The sequence below is a fragment of the Blennius ocellaris genome, assembly GCF_963422515.1.
Source record: "Blennius ocellaris genome assembly, chromosome: 20".
In the NCBI taxonomy this organism is placed as follows: Eukaryota; Metazoa; Chordata; class Actinopteri; order Blenniiformes; family Blenniidae; genus Blennius; species Blennius ocellaris.
The window spans coordinates 15,597,015-15,613,909 of record NC_137669.1 but is presented as its reverse complement, the minus strand read 5'-3'; the positions used below and the strand labels follow the sequence as shown (position 1 = coordinate 15,613,909).

At 42.9% G+C, this 16,895-nt stretch overlaps 1 protein-coding gene across 1 annotated transcript; it reads left to right on the top strand.

Moving 5' to 3' along the window:
• The first annotated feature begins 669 nt into the window (after positions 1–669).
• Positions 670–12,171, top strand: fam83hb (family with sequence similarity 83 member Hb). The gene is made up of 8 exons (XM_080516537.1): positions 670–786; positions 5,071–5,255; positions 5,360–5,692; positions 6,586–6,750; positions 6,904–7,028; positions 7,115–7,657; positions 7,771–10,111; positions 10,634–12,171. Exons 2-8 carry the CDS (start codon positions 5,133–5,135, stop codon positions 10,652–10,654), a joined length of 3,651 nt encoding a protein of 1,216 aa, XP_080372663.1. The 5' UTR covers positions 670–786; positions 5,071–5,132; the 3' UTR covers positions 10,655–12,171.
• Positions 12,172–16,895: the final 4,724 nt, after the last annotated feature.

Sequence of the window (16,895 nt, the reverse complement as noted above, 5' to 3'; positions counted from 1 at the left end):
TAAAATGCTTGGGGTTTTTCCTTCTTCCTCTTTTCACATATTTGATTGCTTTTAACTATTTTTTTTCTCTCATATTAAACATGTAAGAATTTGTAGCTGATTTACTTTTAAAAAAATAACAAGAAAATTAAGCTGTTTTACATTTACTCATGCTGAATGAACCGTTTTTAAATACAGCCTATAGGTTTATGTTTGCAAATATCACTAAATGAGAAAAAGCGATCATGTTATGTGTAATTCTGCCTGCTGTGGATAAATGGCACAAACCAAAAATGGAAAAGTTTGTCCAAACGTTTTCTGTTTCTTGAAAAAAAACCCAACAACAACAACCCTTTAACGAGCAGGTTGGACATAAAGGCCACTCTTGAATAATGATGTAGTGTTGAGAGAGGAGATCGCTTCTGTTCCCGGTGATCAACGGGTCTGGGAGGAGTCTCCCCGGTGGGAAAGCCCTGCCTCGCAGGAGCAGGAGTACGCGCCTGCTCCTTCCTCCTTTACAGTAGCGGCCGGTGGCGGCTCTGGAGCTTTTACGCACCGCCGACAGAAGCGCACTGCTCGGGGCCTGGAGCGCGCAGCGCAGGAACCCGGAGCCTGTCGTTGCCTCGTCTCCGTCTCGCCGGTCGGTCGTAGAGGACGCACTCGTCGCGGGGGTTTTTGGGGGGAGGGAGGGGGGGGGGATCTGGGTGTTGTTCTTGTCCGGTTTGAGGAATGTGACGGACGCACGGAGAGGAGGCGCGCACCGAGGAGAGCGACGGTACAAAGGAGAGGACGCAGGGAAGTGCAGAGGTACGACATGGAAATAAAGAGCAACTGTGCAAATACCGACCGGGACTAAAGGAGCCGTTGTACAGAGGGTCTATTCACTCCCCATCTTTTCCATTGTAACAGAAAGCTCTCTAAATGACTCTGCTTTCCACACTTTTTAACCAAACCCATGCTACGAAATAACTTTTAATTATAATCCAACCGGTATCTTTATGTTACTGCCTGTAAAAGTGAAACGAGGGCAACTTTCTTCAGTTTCAGGGGGATTAAGTCACCCAGGTGTACATTGCAAAACCTAAACAATATTGTTAAGGTATGGTGAACCACTACATGGTTTCAGAGTGTGTGGAGCTTTTTATTTTCCTTCGTAGGTAAAAAGAAAAGAAAAGAAGAAGACACTTTTACAAAGCATGCCCAGTACTTTGGTTGTACAGTTCAGTCTCTGTCAGGTTTGAAAATATCTAATCCAAAGCAGACTCAGCCATCTAATTATAAAGCCACGTTGGTGTCATCTCAGAAACATGTTAGTGTTTATGGACACAAAGAGTAGATTTAATGTATAAAAGTGAAGAACCTATTTGCGGCAGCACGTTGAGCTAAAATTCCACTTTTCCAAGCAGTGGCTTGATTCATTCGGAGTGAGTCACTACTGAGGAATAATTCTCCATGTGGTTATAATTTGAGAGGAACATTTGAAATGCCAGTGTGTTTGCTACGTCTTTCTTATTATAGATTCCATCTCGTTCCCAATACCATTCATTTTGTTGGTCTGCCTTGTGTAAGATATGCAGAGTTACAGCGTGGTAGGTGTCGTAACACACACATACATACTTGAGTCATGTGTGGCTGAGAGAGAAAGACGGTGAAGTGCAAACTCCTTTTATATATTTTTTTAAACGACTTTTAGCGCTGGATTTCCAGTGGTTTACTGCAGAGGCCGTGTGGCAGTTGGAACAGATGACAGAGAGAGACCTCAGCAGACCAGTTTTTCTAGCAGCGCTGCTGCCGTGTGAAAACGCACCTCGCAACAACAAAAAAAAAGAAAGAAAAAAAAGGGAGGATACGTGCCGCCTCCCCGTACAGTACGCGTCCATCTGACCTTTGGCCATCTTTTCTCAGGCTCTGAACAGTCGCACTGAGGTGTGATGATACACGGAGAGACAAACTGCTGCTCACTGCACTTAATCTCACTGCGTGCAATCTGACAACAAAGTGGCGTTGGGAACGTCCTGACAGGAGCCTTTTTTTGCAGGCGACCTGCTCATCCCTCCCAAACCTGTTTGCCGGTATTCTACTCTGCAACTCCCCATTCACACCGGTTTATTGTACACGAAAAAAAATGAATTGACCGGGGAGGAATGCGGGATCAATTCTGCTGTTTGTTTAGTGAGGCGTGTTCAGGTGTGTGTGTGTGTGTGTGTGTGTGAAAGCGAGCGGCAGAAACCAGAAAGTGAGTGCAGATATTTTTTGATAGTTGTTTCTCTTCAGGCTTTTTTTTTTTTTTTTTTTATGATTCACAAGTCGGGGCACATAGAAATGCTTTCCCCCTTCGGCTCTTTGCTTTCCATCCCGTCAGTGTCAGCGTTCACAGAGGAATGCTGAGAATGGGACATTCGCACGCTTGGTGAGCAAACGTTGTCCACATCAGAATATTGGGCTCTTCAGCAGTGTGAGAAGCTGCAGGCTGCTGCCGCCCGCCTGTCCGCTGCTGGTTTAGTGTTTCAGACCGGCTTTTGTTTATGGTAGATTTAGGGCGGCCTCGTTCTTGTGTGGGCAACAGAAGACTGTGGCACAAAGGCAAGGAACACGCTTCCACCTCAGACACTGTCTGTCGTTCGGTACAGTTTGATGCTTGCTGCAGTCGCTATGACAACAAACATACAAATATCCGGCCAGGTCAGGCTGCGGAGGGCCCGTCCTGTTTCTTTCCTTCTGTAGACGTGAGGAGGGTTAATACTCGTGTCACTGGTTTCACTTTCAGCACAAGTTCCATCAACTGCGTTTGGTTGTTGTCCTCAAATGTGCCGTCATAATTTGCCCATATTTTGCAAAATATCATTATCGCCGCTTGTTTGTCACCAAATGTCGTGTCACACCGACGACCAACAACTTCTATTTGTTGTCCAGCGGTGTTGATTCCTGGTCCTGAAGAAACACATTTATGACTTCTACTGCTCCAGTAAACAGACATTGGTGTGGCGAGTGGCTCTTTTAACAGGCTTTCTGACACGTGCATGAGATTCAGGTCAATTAAAGACTATGGCCATGTGAATGAACACCTCTGATCGTGTCCGTCTTGTCTCTTGTGTGATTGAAATCAGCGGTGAGTCTTTTTGCAAATGAGTAAATTAAGAGTTGGGATGTTTGCGTTACAAGTAAGCTGACGAAATGACTGAATGTCAAAGCAAAGTCTAGATGCGCAAACTGTTCCTTCTCCTCGTCTCTGCTCTCGACGAGCACAGACAGGCGTACTTCCTCCCTCAGTTTGTGACGAGCCCTCAGGTATGCATGGTTTTTCTTTTTTTTTCTTTTTTGCAATCTCAGCATAATTCACCTGAACACACATGAAGCACCTTGTTGCTGCCGCAGACGACAAGAAAAGAAAAAGGGCGCAAAAGCGAAACAGATCAAAGTTCTTTAGATTTTCCTATTTTTAGAAACTGGGCAAGGAGGAGAGTAATTCCCGATGTGCTTTCCGGGCCCACTGTGGAAACATTTGAGGGGAAAAGCACACCACAAAGCCCTAATTTCTAACTGCTCCGAATGGGTGAGGAAACAGGATGTCGGCCATTTTGCCGTCGCATGAGTCACAGCGCGGCCGCCTGTTGCAAGCTTTCCGCGGGCCACGCCAGGGCCAGGCTACTCCATGACTCACCAGGTCCCTGAGCAGACCAGGGTTCCCCCTGTGGCGGCCGGGGCTCCGGCTCTCACCACCGTGTGGACGTTTTTGTTTACATGCTGCACACACCTCAAAAACACCTTCAGATCCCCGGTGCCATCAGAACTGCATCACATATCGATGATTGACTGAATTGTGGTGCTCAAAGGATCACGAGAATAACACTTGTGGGTTGGACTCAAGCCTGAGATGTTTGTCAGATATGCTTCCTCTTTTATCCTCCCACGCCATTCCTTCATCTAATGCCAAACAACAGCTTGAAAGTCGTTTCACTTATCACTTGGTAGCAGGTAATGCCATCAAGCTATTGATCAAACTCCTGATTTGACAATTGACAAGGATTAAAAAAGATTTCTTGAAAATGCTATACTTTTTTTTTTTTTTTATTAAATGCCGCTTGAGGGTTTCCTTGATGATTGAGGAAATACTCCATTTGGAAAAATAAACTTTGTGGGCCAAACCTCACATTTGTTGTTTTAATTTGTCTGGTTAAGGTGTTGGTCTGCAGCTTATCGACTCTGTAATTGTCTCTTATTTCACTGACAAGTGAACCTGACACAACCCTCTATTTGAAAAAAAAAAAGTTTTACTGTTCGATCATTAATTTAATGACCCAATGAAATAAAGTAATGAGGCCTAAATACAGAAATCACATCAGTCGAGGGTGTATTTGAACAACAAACAAAGCTAACCAATTTCATTTGCGTTGCGAGAAAAAAATGCTTATTCCAATTTTTTTTTAGTGCTTGTGAAGAAATATGTACATATCTTACATATCTTTGAGTTACAACTTCAAACCTCATGACAGTCATGATCAACTTGTTTCTGGCAGTTTTCATTTTGCTTGTTTCTAGTGTTGCTGTTTGTTTGTTTTTTTTTGTTTTTTGTTGTCTTTTTCTAGTTCTTAACCTTAATTAAAAAAAAAAAAGAGAGAGAACATTGCTCCTTTCACTACCTTGAATTAAGTCTGTTCAAGTCCTGACATTAACTGATAGCATACTCAGTGTTTGCCTCTGCATCAAGCCGTCCTTCACGGTGGAGTCTTGACTGTGAGCATGAAGCGTGACGCACCAGCACGACGTGTTTCCCGAGCAAAGCTATGAAAGAACCTGTCGATACACCTCCTTCGTGCCTCTCCCACCTCTCCCTCTTGGACTTTCTTCCCTCTCCTCCTGCCTTTGTGCCTTTTTGTTGGCTGTTGTTTCTCACTTGTCCTCAACCTCTATGTACAGTCGAATGTCTGTTAATCATTAGTGGCATTACAAGCGGGACACTTCATTGCTGAATAAGTGTCGATTGTCCCATCAAATACGGACTTAACTCGAATGGCAACTTGGGTTTACTTTTACGCTGTACGACGTTGTGCAAACCTTACCGACTCCTCACAATCTCTTCATCGCCCACAGGTTCAGATTCATCATTTCCCACCTCTTCTCACCTTGACCTTTGAACCCACACATCTTCAACAATGCCAAACCGGTCTCAGAGTTCATCGATTGGTGAAAACCCTCTCGACCCAAACTACCTGCCCCCGCATTACCGTGAGGAGTACCGTCTCGCGATTGATGCTCTGATAGAAACTGACATACAGGTAATGTCTTTATAAGTTGATCATGAGCAGTAATGAATCTAATACACATACCTAAATAAGTAGCGTTGTCATCGACTAAGCTTGAGCCCTTCCCGTCACAACAGGGCTACCATGAATTCCTCAAGGGTGCGGACGTCGTCAACTTCCTGGCACAGCCGGAAATCGACTACATCAAGTCCACAATCCAGACACCCAACCAGGCCTCCAACCTCCCAGAGCTGACGTATCATGAGGGGGCTGTGGACGAAGACGGCTCCTCCGACACCTACTGGCCCATGCAGTCGGACGTGGCGGCCCCGGGTCTGGACCTGGGCTGGCCCATGGCCCAGCACAGCTTTGTCGGGCCCACAGAGGTTACGACTCTGGTCAACCCGTCGGATCCCGACATGCCCAGCATCAAGGAGCAAGCCAGGAGGCTCATCAAGAACGCACGTCAAGTAAGTGAGAAAGAAGAAAAGGAAGCAAGTTTCTAAATGTGCACATCTGGTTTGTTTGTAGTCGATTTTTTTTTTCAGGGCTACAAATATGCTCCACATAACTGGTCACATATTTTGTCTGTGGTAAATGTCAAAGTGTGGGCGCACTTCTCATGTCATAAATTAACTTGCACGTCATCAAAATGTGCTACACAAACAGAAAAGAAGTTAAGGCAAGATACAGAGCGAAAGAGGTTAATGTGTGTGTTTCCTGCTTTATCTCAATGTTTGATCTCGCTGCCTCTGCAGAGTTCGCTACCACTCCCTTTCAGACAAATCTCCCTCGCAGGGCAGGTCGAAGGCTAAATTATAAATATAATCAACAGAACGGAAGGTGCCAAACGTAGCAAGCAGTCAAACCTGTTCGGGTGGTGGGTCATGTCTTTGTCTGTTCTGCGTTTCTGCCTGCGCTCCTACAGAGTGTGTGTCTCTTGTAGTCTATTTATCTTGTTCCTGTTCTCTTGGAATGAGGGAAATGTTTCAACATGCACATGCAGCGCATGCGGATTCAAAGACGCGTAGGACATAAATGTGTCTATATTGATGCAATATCTCCATTGCTGAGCTCCAGATGCAACATATAAGACTTATTATGCAGATAGACTACAATTGAACATATTTAGAAAACATTGTGTGGTCTTGCATCAAATTTGTGCTTTGCTGTGCAAAAACACACTTGAGGTTCCACTTCCATTTATTTTTCGCAGTATATACTGAACAGAGTAATGGCTTAATTCCTTCTGGAGCGATCTCTGCACAATTCTAACAAGCGCAAATGATGCAGCAACAGTGTCACAAGAAATATGACAAAGATACTGAACACTAACTGTCCTGTGTTTGCTCTTCGTCTCCAGGTTATTGCCTTGGTGATGGACATATTCACAGACGTGGATATTTTTGCTGACCTGTTGGATGCAGCCGCACGCCACGTTCCCGTTTACATTCTGCTGGACGAGAAGGAAGCTCATCACTTTATCTCGATGGTCATCAACTGTAAAGTCAACTTGGACTTAGTTCAAGTGAGTTTAACTTTTAGTTACTTTTCCTAAAAAAAAAAGGCCACACTAACTGCTGGCTCCTGTAAAGCAGTCTTTATAGTTTTTACTAAACATTAACAATACTCACTAAGGCTTGTATCAATCTGTGACACAGTCAAAATTTTGGTTTTGTAGATGATGCGTGTGAGGATTGTGGCAGGAATAACCTATTACTCGCGGACCGGGAAATCATTCAAGGGTCAAGTTAAAGATCGTTTCCTATTGGCTGACTGCAGAGCCGTACTCAGCGGGAACTACAGGTGAGGCTCTCAGCGATGACTAAAACTGCACTTCCTGCAACAACAACAAAAATTGGTTTGTCTTCATTTCTCTTTTCGTCTTCTAGCTTCATGTGGTCCTATGAGAAGATCCACCGCTGCATCGCCCACCTCTTCCTCGGGGAGCTGGTTGCCACCTTTGATGAGGAGTTCCGCATACTTTTTGCTCAGTCGGAGCCTTTAGTCATCGATCCATCCAGCGGAGCACTCGTTGCCTCTGACAACAGCAGCAGCTACTTGAGCAGCCAGTTTGGCTTGACGAGGACTCAGTCTTTGCGAAACCCCATAGGTTACAGGAGGCCAGAGATTACCTCTGCTTTCCCCTTCGGGGAGCCCGATCGTAACTCTGCGCTTCCCTTCCGGAGGAGTGACCCATTTCGCCACACCATTGAACCTGGAGCAGGGATTACAATTGGGAAGTATTCGCAGCAACAGTTTCGTTTACAGCAGTCATTCTTCGATCAGGGGAGGTCCATAGTATCCAGGCAGATGGAGATGAGCGCCTTCAAGAGGCACAGCTACGCAGAGGGGACACAGGAAAACTACTCATCCTCAAGGCAATACATGAAACACAGAGTCATGAACAATCTGGACGAGACAGACTTTCGCAGGTATGTCGAGTTTTACTGCTGGTACCAAGGAGACTCGTACAGAATGTTAAATATCTAAACGAATTAAGTTTAATTCTTGTAATCTATGTATCTATGACTATGCCTCTTTTCAGGGAACAAATTCAAAGTAGCCATTTCTACAGTGAGGGGCCTGGACCCGGCTCTGGCCATGGACACTACGACAGACTTCGGGGGAATCGACACCTCGCCATTGACCAGTATTCAGAGTCGAGCTTTCGCTCAGATCAGGACGCTCCTGGAAGCTTTACCAGAGACTACTTCTCGTCTGAAGACCTGAGAGGATCCGAAGGGCAGCAGGGACCTCCCGTAGCTGGAAGATATGGTGGAGGAACATCACACAAGAGGCCAACCATAGGCCAGTCATACACCTGCCAGAACTCACCCACGCAACCTCACCCACCAGAGAAGAAGCATTTCCACCAGCAGCCCGATCAAGAACACGAAGAAGACCCAGATGTAAAGCAAGGCTTACGGAACTGGAGAATCCACTCGTATCTCAGCACTTATGAGGATGGTGCAGAAGAAGGCCTGAATCAACCTTTAGGGCCTGACACGTTCGAAGATCCTTCAACATCTCAGCAAAGTGACAGTTCAGTTCCACGTTTTGGAGGGAAGGAGCCACCAAATGTTTCTTCCAAACCCAGGCCAGATATTCTGAAACCACGCTTTGGGAAACCCCAGTTACCCGAAACCAGTAATAAAGATTCTGGCCTGCCGACAGCCAAGGGTCTGCTGCCCTCACTCAGTGATTTGAGGCCGTCTGCACTGGAGAAAAGGGAACGGGAACTGGAAAAGGAGAAAGAGACAGAAAAGGGTGCAACAAAGGAAGAGGATAGAGAGATGAAAGATACAGCTGAACGCTTTCTGACCAAACACGAATCATTTCGCTCGCGCGTTAACCCACTCCTTCAACGTAGCTCACGTTTACGATCGTCTCTGATATTCTCGTCTTCCAAGGAGATACATAGCGGCAGCATAGGTCTGAAGCCGGCCACAGAGGAGGATGACGAGTTAGACAAAGTACGCACCTCCTCGATTGTGACTCAGATCCTCGAAAAGCGGAAGGCAAAGACTCGTGAGCCCTTTGAATGGCGAAAGAAAGACGAGGGAAAAGACAAGGATGATGAGAAAGACACAGAGAAAGAAGTAAAGGAAAGCCAACCTAAGGAAGAGGTGCAGCAACAAGAGAAAACGGTGAAAGAAATACAACCTAAATATGAGATTAAAGCAAAAGATCCCAAAAATTCTAATGAAGAAGTAAAGCCAAAGCCCAATGTGGAGAAATCTGAAGTCACCGACTCGTCTCTGAATATGAATGATCCAGCAAGTCGACTGCAGTATTTTAAAGACCTCGCTGAAAAAAGAAAGGCCTCAAGAATGGAGACGGAGTCATCGACAAAAGCCCCAGAGCCAGCTGAAAAAAAGCCTGACCTCACTCTAAAGCCCCCTATCAACACTTCTACAGCTCCAAAGACCAGTACCGTAAGTACAGAAGGGCCGACAGTAAAAAAGTCAGAAATCTCCACCAAGCTGGCAGAGCTCACTCGTAGAGCTTCATTTACTTCCTCAAAGCCGTCAATAATCACTGCCAAGCCATTCCTGACCACCACAAAGTCTTCAGACGCATCGCAGCCTCAAAAAGAGGAGAGCACGTCAGAGAGTCACAAGAAAGATATATTCAAGTCTCTAAAGCCGATTCCTTCACCGAAGCTCTTCAGACGAGATCCACTCAAACTGAAGGCGCTGAACCCTCGTCGTATCTCCTGTGGTGAAGAGATTCTGACCACGGATGCCACAGACGCAGAGAAGAGTGAACTGAAAAAGAGTCGGTCGCATAGCTCGTCGACTTTGTCGCATGACGAGGGTAGAGAGGGATTCCGAAAGATGATGGGGTCTAACACATCCATCAACACCATTGGTGAAGGAAAGGGTGAAGGCAAGACCCTTGAGTTTCTGAAGAAGCAGACCCAGAGGCTGAAGGGATTCTTAGGGCCCAAAGACAAGGAAAGGAAGACGTCTGGAGACGATCGAGGCATGAGCACAGTCATGGAGGTCTCTGCTGATTCAAGCCGAAGACCCAGCTCGTCGGGTAGAGATGTGGGAGCTCCCGCTACCGATCAGACCACAACCAACCATAAAACATCTGTCACGACCCGGTATCAACAACCAGGCAGCTCCGTTCTGTTCAGCAGCAACTTACGAGACGACACCAAAGTCATTCTGGAGCAAATCTCCGCCAACAGCCAGAAGAACCGCCAGGAGCGAGAGGAAATGGGAGGTGACCGAGAAAGCGTGGCTGCAAGTCTGGAGAGGCAGAACTCCTTGAAAAAGAATCGATTCCTCCGGCCAGTCGGCAATCTCCAGGAGCGGGAGGGATTACTGAAGAGGATAGAGAGCCTGAGGAAGGAGAAGAAGGTCTACAGTCGTTTTGAGGTAGTCTATCACGGCAAAGATGATGTGTGCATCGTAGATGAAAAAATAAAATGACTAAATGTATCCAATTTAGTCCAAATGTGATTAAACAGTCAAAGATAAAACACTATGATTAAGAAATAATTTAGTAATGTCAAGAACAAAACATGTCTTTGCATTTTAAAAGATCATACTTATATGATTAAGATTTGAAATTAATTAATTTCAATCAAGATGTCTTTAAAATAATGTTTGAGTTAGACTTTTTTTATTATGGTTTTTAAACCTGAAGCATCAGAACTGAATAAAGCATCAGGTTTACCGAATTCTTAAATTGCCAAAAAGCAGATGAATGTTTCACTCAGTCTCTGAGCTTATGTGTATATAATGCTAGATTTTGTAGCAGCCACACTGCATCAATACAGTATTTCTAAAAAGGGAAACTTGTAATCAATCAAATTATTGTTAGGTGCTGTACCCCACACTGGTAGCAGAATGACACTTGCTGACTTATCCCTGCTATCCCCGTTGTTCTGTCAACAGATGGGGAACAACCTGGGCTAAAGAAAGATGGAGGAGCGGCCTTTTACTTTGGAAACTTTTAATGCAAGATGATCAAACATACCCACTGCCCACATGTGCCAACAACGTCATCAGAGTGCCTCCCGGGCCCAACCACGGTAGTGGTCTCTTGATTTTTCCAAGAAGTGTTGAAACTTGAAAAGACAATATAAATATATGTGTATAATACTGAAAATAAACTAAAGTGATCGAGTTTGGAATGTGCCTGTTTGCCAAGACGCTGGTACGACTTTTGTTTTTCCTTTTATGGCGCAACTCCACTCGCGTGCCGGCTGCATGAGCTTAATGTTTCACCGACGGCAGGGCAATTGACCTAAAAATCAAGCCTGGACCAACGTGACTGAGGGACTTGAAGAAGAGGAAGACAAGAGGGAAGATGAATAGATGCTGATTACAAACCTTGCACGTGTACTGTACACAGGTAGAATGTTTCTGTACATGTTGATTTAGATGGGAAACTGAAAAAAAAGTGTCATTATTGATTTTTTTTTTTGTTTTGTTCACGTGCCATTGATGTTGGGTAATGACGTAACTCAAAGGGTTATTACTATCCCAGACCAACAGGCAAATAAGATATTATTATGGGGAGTAGAGCGACATGAAGGGCTAATGAAAGGTGAATAATCAAGTCTGTGAGATTAAGATGAAGAACTGAAATCAGAAAGTTGGGAGGTGTGTTGTCTCATCTCTGATGTTGATGTCGAAGCGTGGAGAGAATACAGAAACAGGTTTGAACAAATTTTTCTAAAAGAACGAGGTGTACCTTCCCCTGGAGGTGTGGACCAGCTTCTTTAGTGTTGAGCTGTATGTGTGCTTGTCTGTGTTTTATGCAAGGTTAATAAAAATAAAAAAAATAAAAAAAAAGTTTAAAAAAAGCATTTAGAGTTGTCTTGAGTTGCAGTTGAATTCGGGAAGTTGAACTTTTCCTTCCCAAACTGTAATTACATACGACCTCTGAAAGAAGGATGGATATATTAAGCAGTGCTGGAGCGGCGCCACGCCTCCTTACATAATCACTTCACTCCGAAGAACTGCGCCCTGTGCAGGAGTCTTTAGCTGGTCGATAAGCAACAGAAAACCAAAGACTTTTTATACACTACAGATCCCACACTGCTGGACGGCTTCGCTGAGTACGTCAGAAAAATGGGTGCTCTATTTGTTTCTACTTCAGGGGTTGCATTGTTTTCAATGCAGAATGATATTGTGCATATTTATATATATAAAAAAAAAAAAAAATAGGGGCTTGTTGATGTTTTCATTAACGAATTAGATTCTGATTTCCCTCGTGGCTCTTTGCTGATGTCTTCTATTTTCCAAGCGCCTTTTGTTTGTAATTAATGTGTGAGTTTCAAATCTTGGCTATGCAATCTAAACGGCATTAATTAGGACAGATCAGACGTACAGGGTCGTTGTTGTTAAAAGTTATAGTATTACCTTGTATTTCAGATACTAAAAAAAAAAAGGAAAAAAAACTTTTATTAAATCTCTTTCAAACTGAACTGGGTTGTGAGTGTTTCACTGGTTTTATTCGCAAATGTGTGTAAAATTTCATAAAGGGGACAACAATCTAACTTGACATTTTAAATGTATAACCACCACCAAGTCAATGAACTAGAGGAAATACAACATTAATAGAACTTTTCCAAATTGTATACATACATCAATATAACAGAGAAATGCCTCATATAATAAGTAGCCAAGATACAGGACTAAAGTTTGGCTATATGTCAACGATATAATAACACATCTGACTAAAACTTACAACCTCCTGACTCTGTGAGCGAATCTCAACCAGACGCCACATTAAAAAAAAAAAAAAATTCACCTGAGAAGAGAAAACAGGAACGGACACGCTTTCGTGCTCCGCGAAGACGACTGAACAGTGGATTCACTCCTCCTGAGCCTCCGCAGCTCCGGCCTCCGACGTCTTCTGCTTCTTCAGCTCTTCCAGTTCCAGGCTGAGTTTGTGCAGCAGAGTCAGCTTCAGTTGTTCTTCCAGGATCACAGAACGAGATCAGATCGGATCGGATCACGGGAATGTTAGAAAGGAGGAAAGCAGACCCCGAATTCGTGCATCTCCAGGAACAATCTTTGTGCCTTAAGAAGGATTTCCAACACTCACCAGTGGACAGCAGCTGCCTGTTTTTGTTCTCGGCACTCGCTAATCCGTCTGGGAGTCGTTCTGGGGACTGGGGACGTCAGGAGCAGAATCCAACATGGTCAATAACCTCATTTGCTTTTGGTATTATAACAACAACAACAACAATAATAGTAATAATAAACCTTACAAAGACTGAGTACAGATTCTTGTGTTGCTCTATAAGTTGATGCAGCTGGTTTTCAAACCTCATCCTGCGAAACAAACCAGAATAGATTTTTGTCACTGTCATGTCAATAAAACTTTCTGAAAGTAACGAACTGCTGCATTTTGAATAGATACCGCTGCTTCCGTTGCTTTAGCTTGGATTCCTGGGTTTCACACCTGTGTTGCTCCAGAACGTCCTGACTCTTCTTGTTCTGGTTCAACTGCCTGCGAAACACACACGAGTCATCACACAGTACAAGGCAGAAACATCGCTTCACAGCACATTTGTCATTTAGCTTTAGCTTCCATTTGTTGTTTGTCGTCGAAATATTGAAAACGTTTGCTTGAGATCACCTCCAGGTCGAAGTCTATCAAAGAAACTCATTGGTACAATCAAATACTGATTTTATTTGCTAATGAACTGTGTGAAAAATGGTTTATTAGACAATATGTAACAAAACTTCATAATGTAAACACCTTGTGACAGACAAGAGAAAGAAAAAGTCAAAGAGGGGGTCAAAATCAAATCGTTTTTTAGGTGATTATTGCTACAAAGACATTCATTTTATAGTCAATGTAATGATAGAACAGTTAAATCTTCTGGATTCAAACACAAACAAAACATCAAATGTATTCTATTAAAGTTGTACCGGTGGGACTCAGTCATGATGCTCGGAATCAGTGTAATTATTAAACAGCAGCATTGAAGGATGTTTTCATTTAGATGAAACAGAAGTAAATTGTTGTGGAAGCTCTGAAATTATTATTATACAAAAAAAAAAACAACAACTTTATAATGAAAAAGTTATTATAGTGAAAAGTGAAAGTTATCAACAGCAACAGGCCACGAGAAGACGTGCCATCACGCTGTCATGGTAATTTGCTGCCACCTGGTGGTACGAATCACAAACAGCACGTGATATAGAGTCGCGCGCTCATGGTGGTCTTCATTTACCTGGCAGCCTCCCGCTCAGACTCTTCACACTGGAACTGCAGCATCCTGCAAAGCTCTGAAGAAGCTCTCAGTCACTATAAGGGTAGTCAAGCTTACTGCGAGTACACAATGTCAAGCACCAATCAAAACTGTAACACCGCTGAGTCAGTGTCCTGCAAAAGGACTTCCTGTTACCAGCGTGCGTGTACCTTCTTTTTCTTTGAGGATTTCTTCAACTTGGTAAGATTCAGACTGCACTGTTAAAACAAAAATCAAGGTCTGATCACATCACAGCACACGTTTCATATAGAGCTTGTACAATAATAGATGAATACTTCATTTAGCTAGTTTTTCCTTTTAGGTCTCGGTGGGTTATCTCTGTGCTTAGCACTTTTCTAACCTTGTTGAGAGATCAAAATGGATTAATACATCAATCTAATGTCAACAATCGCTGGTAAATATTCTTTTTTGTCACTGGATCATCTTTGAAATATCTTTCAGCCAAAACAATTCAATGGGAAATTGATTGGGAAATATGGCTATTGTACATAAACGTGGTTCTTCAAACTTACATTGATATTTAATGTACCACTTTCAGAATATTTGATGAATGAATGAATGACACTTACAGGAGGAAAGCAATGCCTGCAGTGACTCATTGGTAGAACTCAGCTCTTTTATTTCTTGGCCCAGACACTTTTTACCTTCAAAAACAAACACCCATAATAAAATGGACTGCATCATGAACCAACATCATTTACATAAGAACTTTGATTTAACATTTGATAAAAAGTAGGATCAGAATGGGTCAAGAGGGGTGTTGCGGTTCCCCTCAAGCCAGAGATATTAATCATATCTCATAAAGCTCCATTCATCATGTTCTGAAACTCCCCTGAGGGAGTAACAGGTAAGGATGTACCTCACTGAAGATAACCAGTGTATGCCTTCTCAAACGGTATGACTGGAACACACAGCAGTCTGACTCACGGTTTTAAGATCTGCTTACAAAATATACACGATGTGCGACACAGAAATGTTGTGCCAACACGAAGATGCGCGATTCAACTTTATTAAATTTGTTGTTTTGTCATACTTCTGTGTTAAAGTCCAACGGAGCACGTCCTTATTAGCATACATCGACACCCACGCGCTTCCTATTGGTCCCCAACCGCCCGTGTTGTTTTTAATCAAACAGATGCTCTGCGCTAAAGTATTTTCACTTTGTGTTGATGCTTCGACATTTTAAAACACGAGGATCATCCTACACATGATCGCGTTATAGAAGCCGCTGGAACAATCACATAATAGGCGACAGAGACAAACGCGGAAATGGGAAGTGCAGCTGTGCAAAGATGAACACAACGCGTCAAGAGAAGTGCTGCCCAAACTGATTTAATTACACTGAGACGTAAAATACCTGCTGTCCATTATTAAACTGCCAGCGCAGGGTTAGAAGGGAGTTATCTTCAACCGTAACACGAAAAATCGATTGTTATGACGGGTGAATAACATGCTTAGATGTTAACGTTCTCCACAACATATATTGGGACTACACACATGCGCAGAATCAGCCGAAGACGAAGCCGGATATGAAGCACACGGAGTTATCTTGCTACACTTTATACGCTTTGTTGAGACAAACGGAATACGATCGTCCAACAAATATCCCACAAATCTGGTTCAATTCATTGTCAAGCACATTTTTGTTCAGGGGCCACATATTGCACAGTTTCATGTTGAATGGGCCGGACCGGTAAAATAGTGCCATAAAAACAATGACACTTTTAAGGCTTTTCTTTGTTGTGAACAGAGTATATGTGATTAAAAAAGTCTGTATTATCACAAAATCAATTACAATGGAATATTACTACGTAAACTCAGCATAAGGCTACTTTGAATGATGCCTTCTGGTGCAAAATACAGTGAAATATGCATGTATTACTATAACTATATTATACATGTTTTTACAAAAATAATCAAGACAGTATGGGTTTGAAGCTAATGTTTGCCTTTTTGCAACCATGATATCGCAAACTGAGCCTCGGTTTTTGTTGTGTTAAGGAAATGGGTTCAACTCTCAATATTTTCTTTGGAATTTGGTGAGGCAGGCTGGATTGGAGCAATTTGCAGGCTGGTTTTGGCCCACGGGCCTTATATTAGCCACCCCTGCCAGTAAGTCAGAGCAGGATTTTTCAGATATTTTACAGAAGCAACAGAAATGTGGCAGCAGTGGTTTTAATCCTGTCAAACTTTACCTTGTTGCAGTTTCATTAGTTTGTCCATCAGCTGGTCCAGCTTGGGTTCAGGCGTCCCATTCCCTGAAAGAGCTGTGTATAAAATATAACAGCCATTAAAGTAGCAAATAAATACTTTTATCAATATGGTGTGCATTAAATGCTATCTTACCTCCTTTTAGTGCTGTGACATTAAACATGTCTGCAATGAGAAATCCTGAAATAAAGGAAAATAGTTGTATTTTGCATTATGTTAAATGTACCTATACTGACGGACTATCAAAACAAACTAAAACCTTACCGTATTAAATTTAAAATATGCTTTAATTGCCTACAAGTACAAATATAGATGTGGTTTAAAGTTGTTTTTACCATAAGTTTGGTTTTTAATTAAGACTTAATGAAGCTAAGGACAGAAAATCCAGTCTCATATGTTTTCTTTGGCAAGCAAAAACACAAGTAACCAAAATAAAAATTAAAAAAGTAAACACTGGTTTTCAAGGTTTAACATCTTTAAATTTAGGAAACAACTCCAATAGTAATAGAAAAAAAATGTTTAAGGGAGTTGGAAAAGGAGAACATGAACATTGACAACCTAGCTGAAGTTAAAAGCTGCTAACAGTTAGCTCGATGCTAATCCTCTGTATACGGTGCTAATCGTAAGTTACGTTTGAATCTACATACATTAATGTCTTGATTTTAAGATAAATATATGCCGTCTAACCTCCAAGCTGGCTCAAGTTTATCCAG

Excerpts from the sequence above, each read along its gene's own strand:
- fam83hb (XM_080516537.1), top strand. The coding sequence starts at position 5,133 with ATGCCAAACCGGTCTCAGAGTTCATCGATTGGTGAAAACCCTCTCGAC. Across the intron at positions 5,256-5,359 it reads TGATAGAAACTGACATACAG|GGCTACCATGAATTCCTCAA; the intron begins GTAATGTCTTTA and ends CCGTCACAACAG. Across the intron at positions 7,029-7,114 it reads GTACTCAGCGGGAACTACAG|CTTCATGTGGTCCTATGAGA; the intron begins GTGAGGCTCTCA and ends TTCGTCTTCTAG.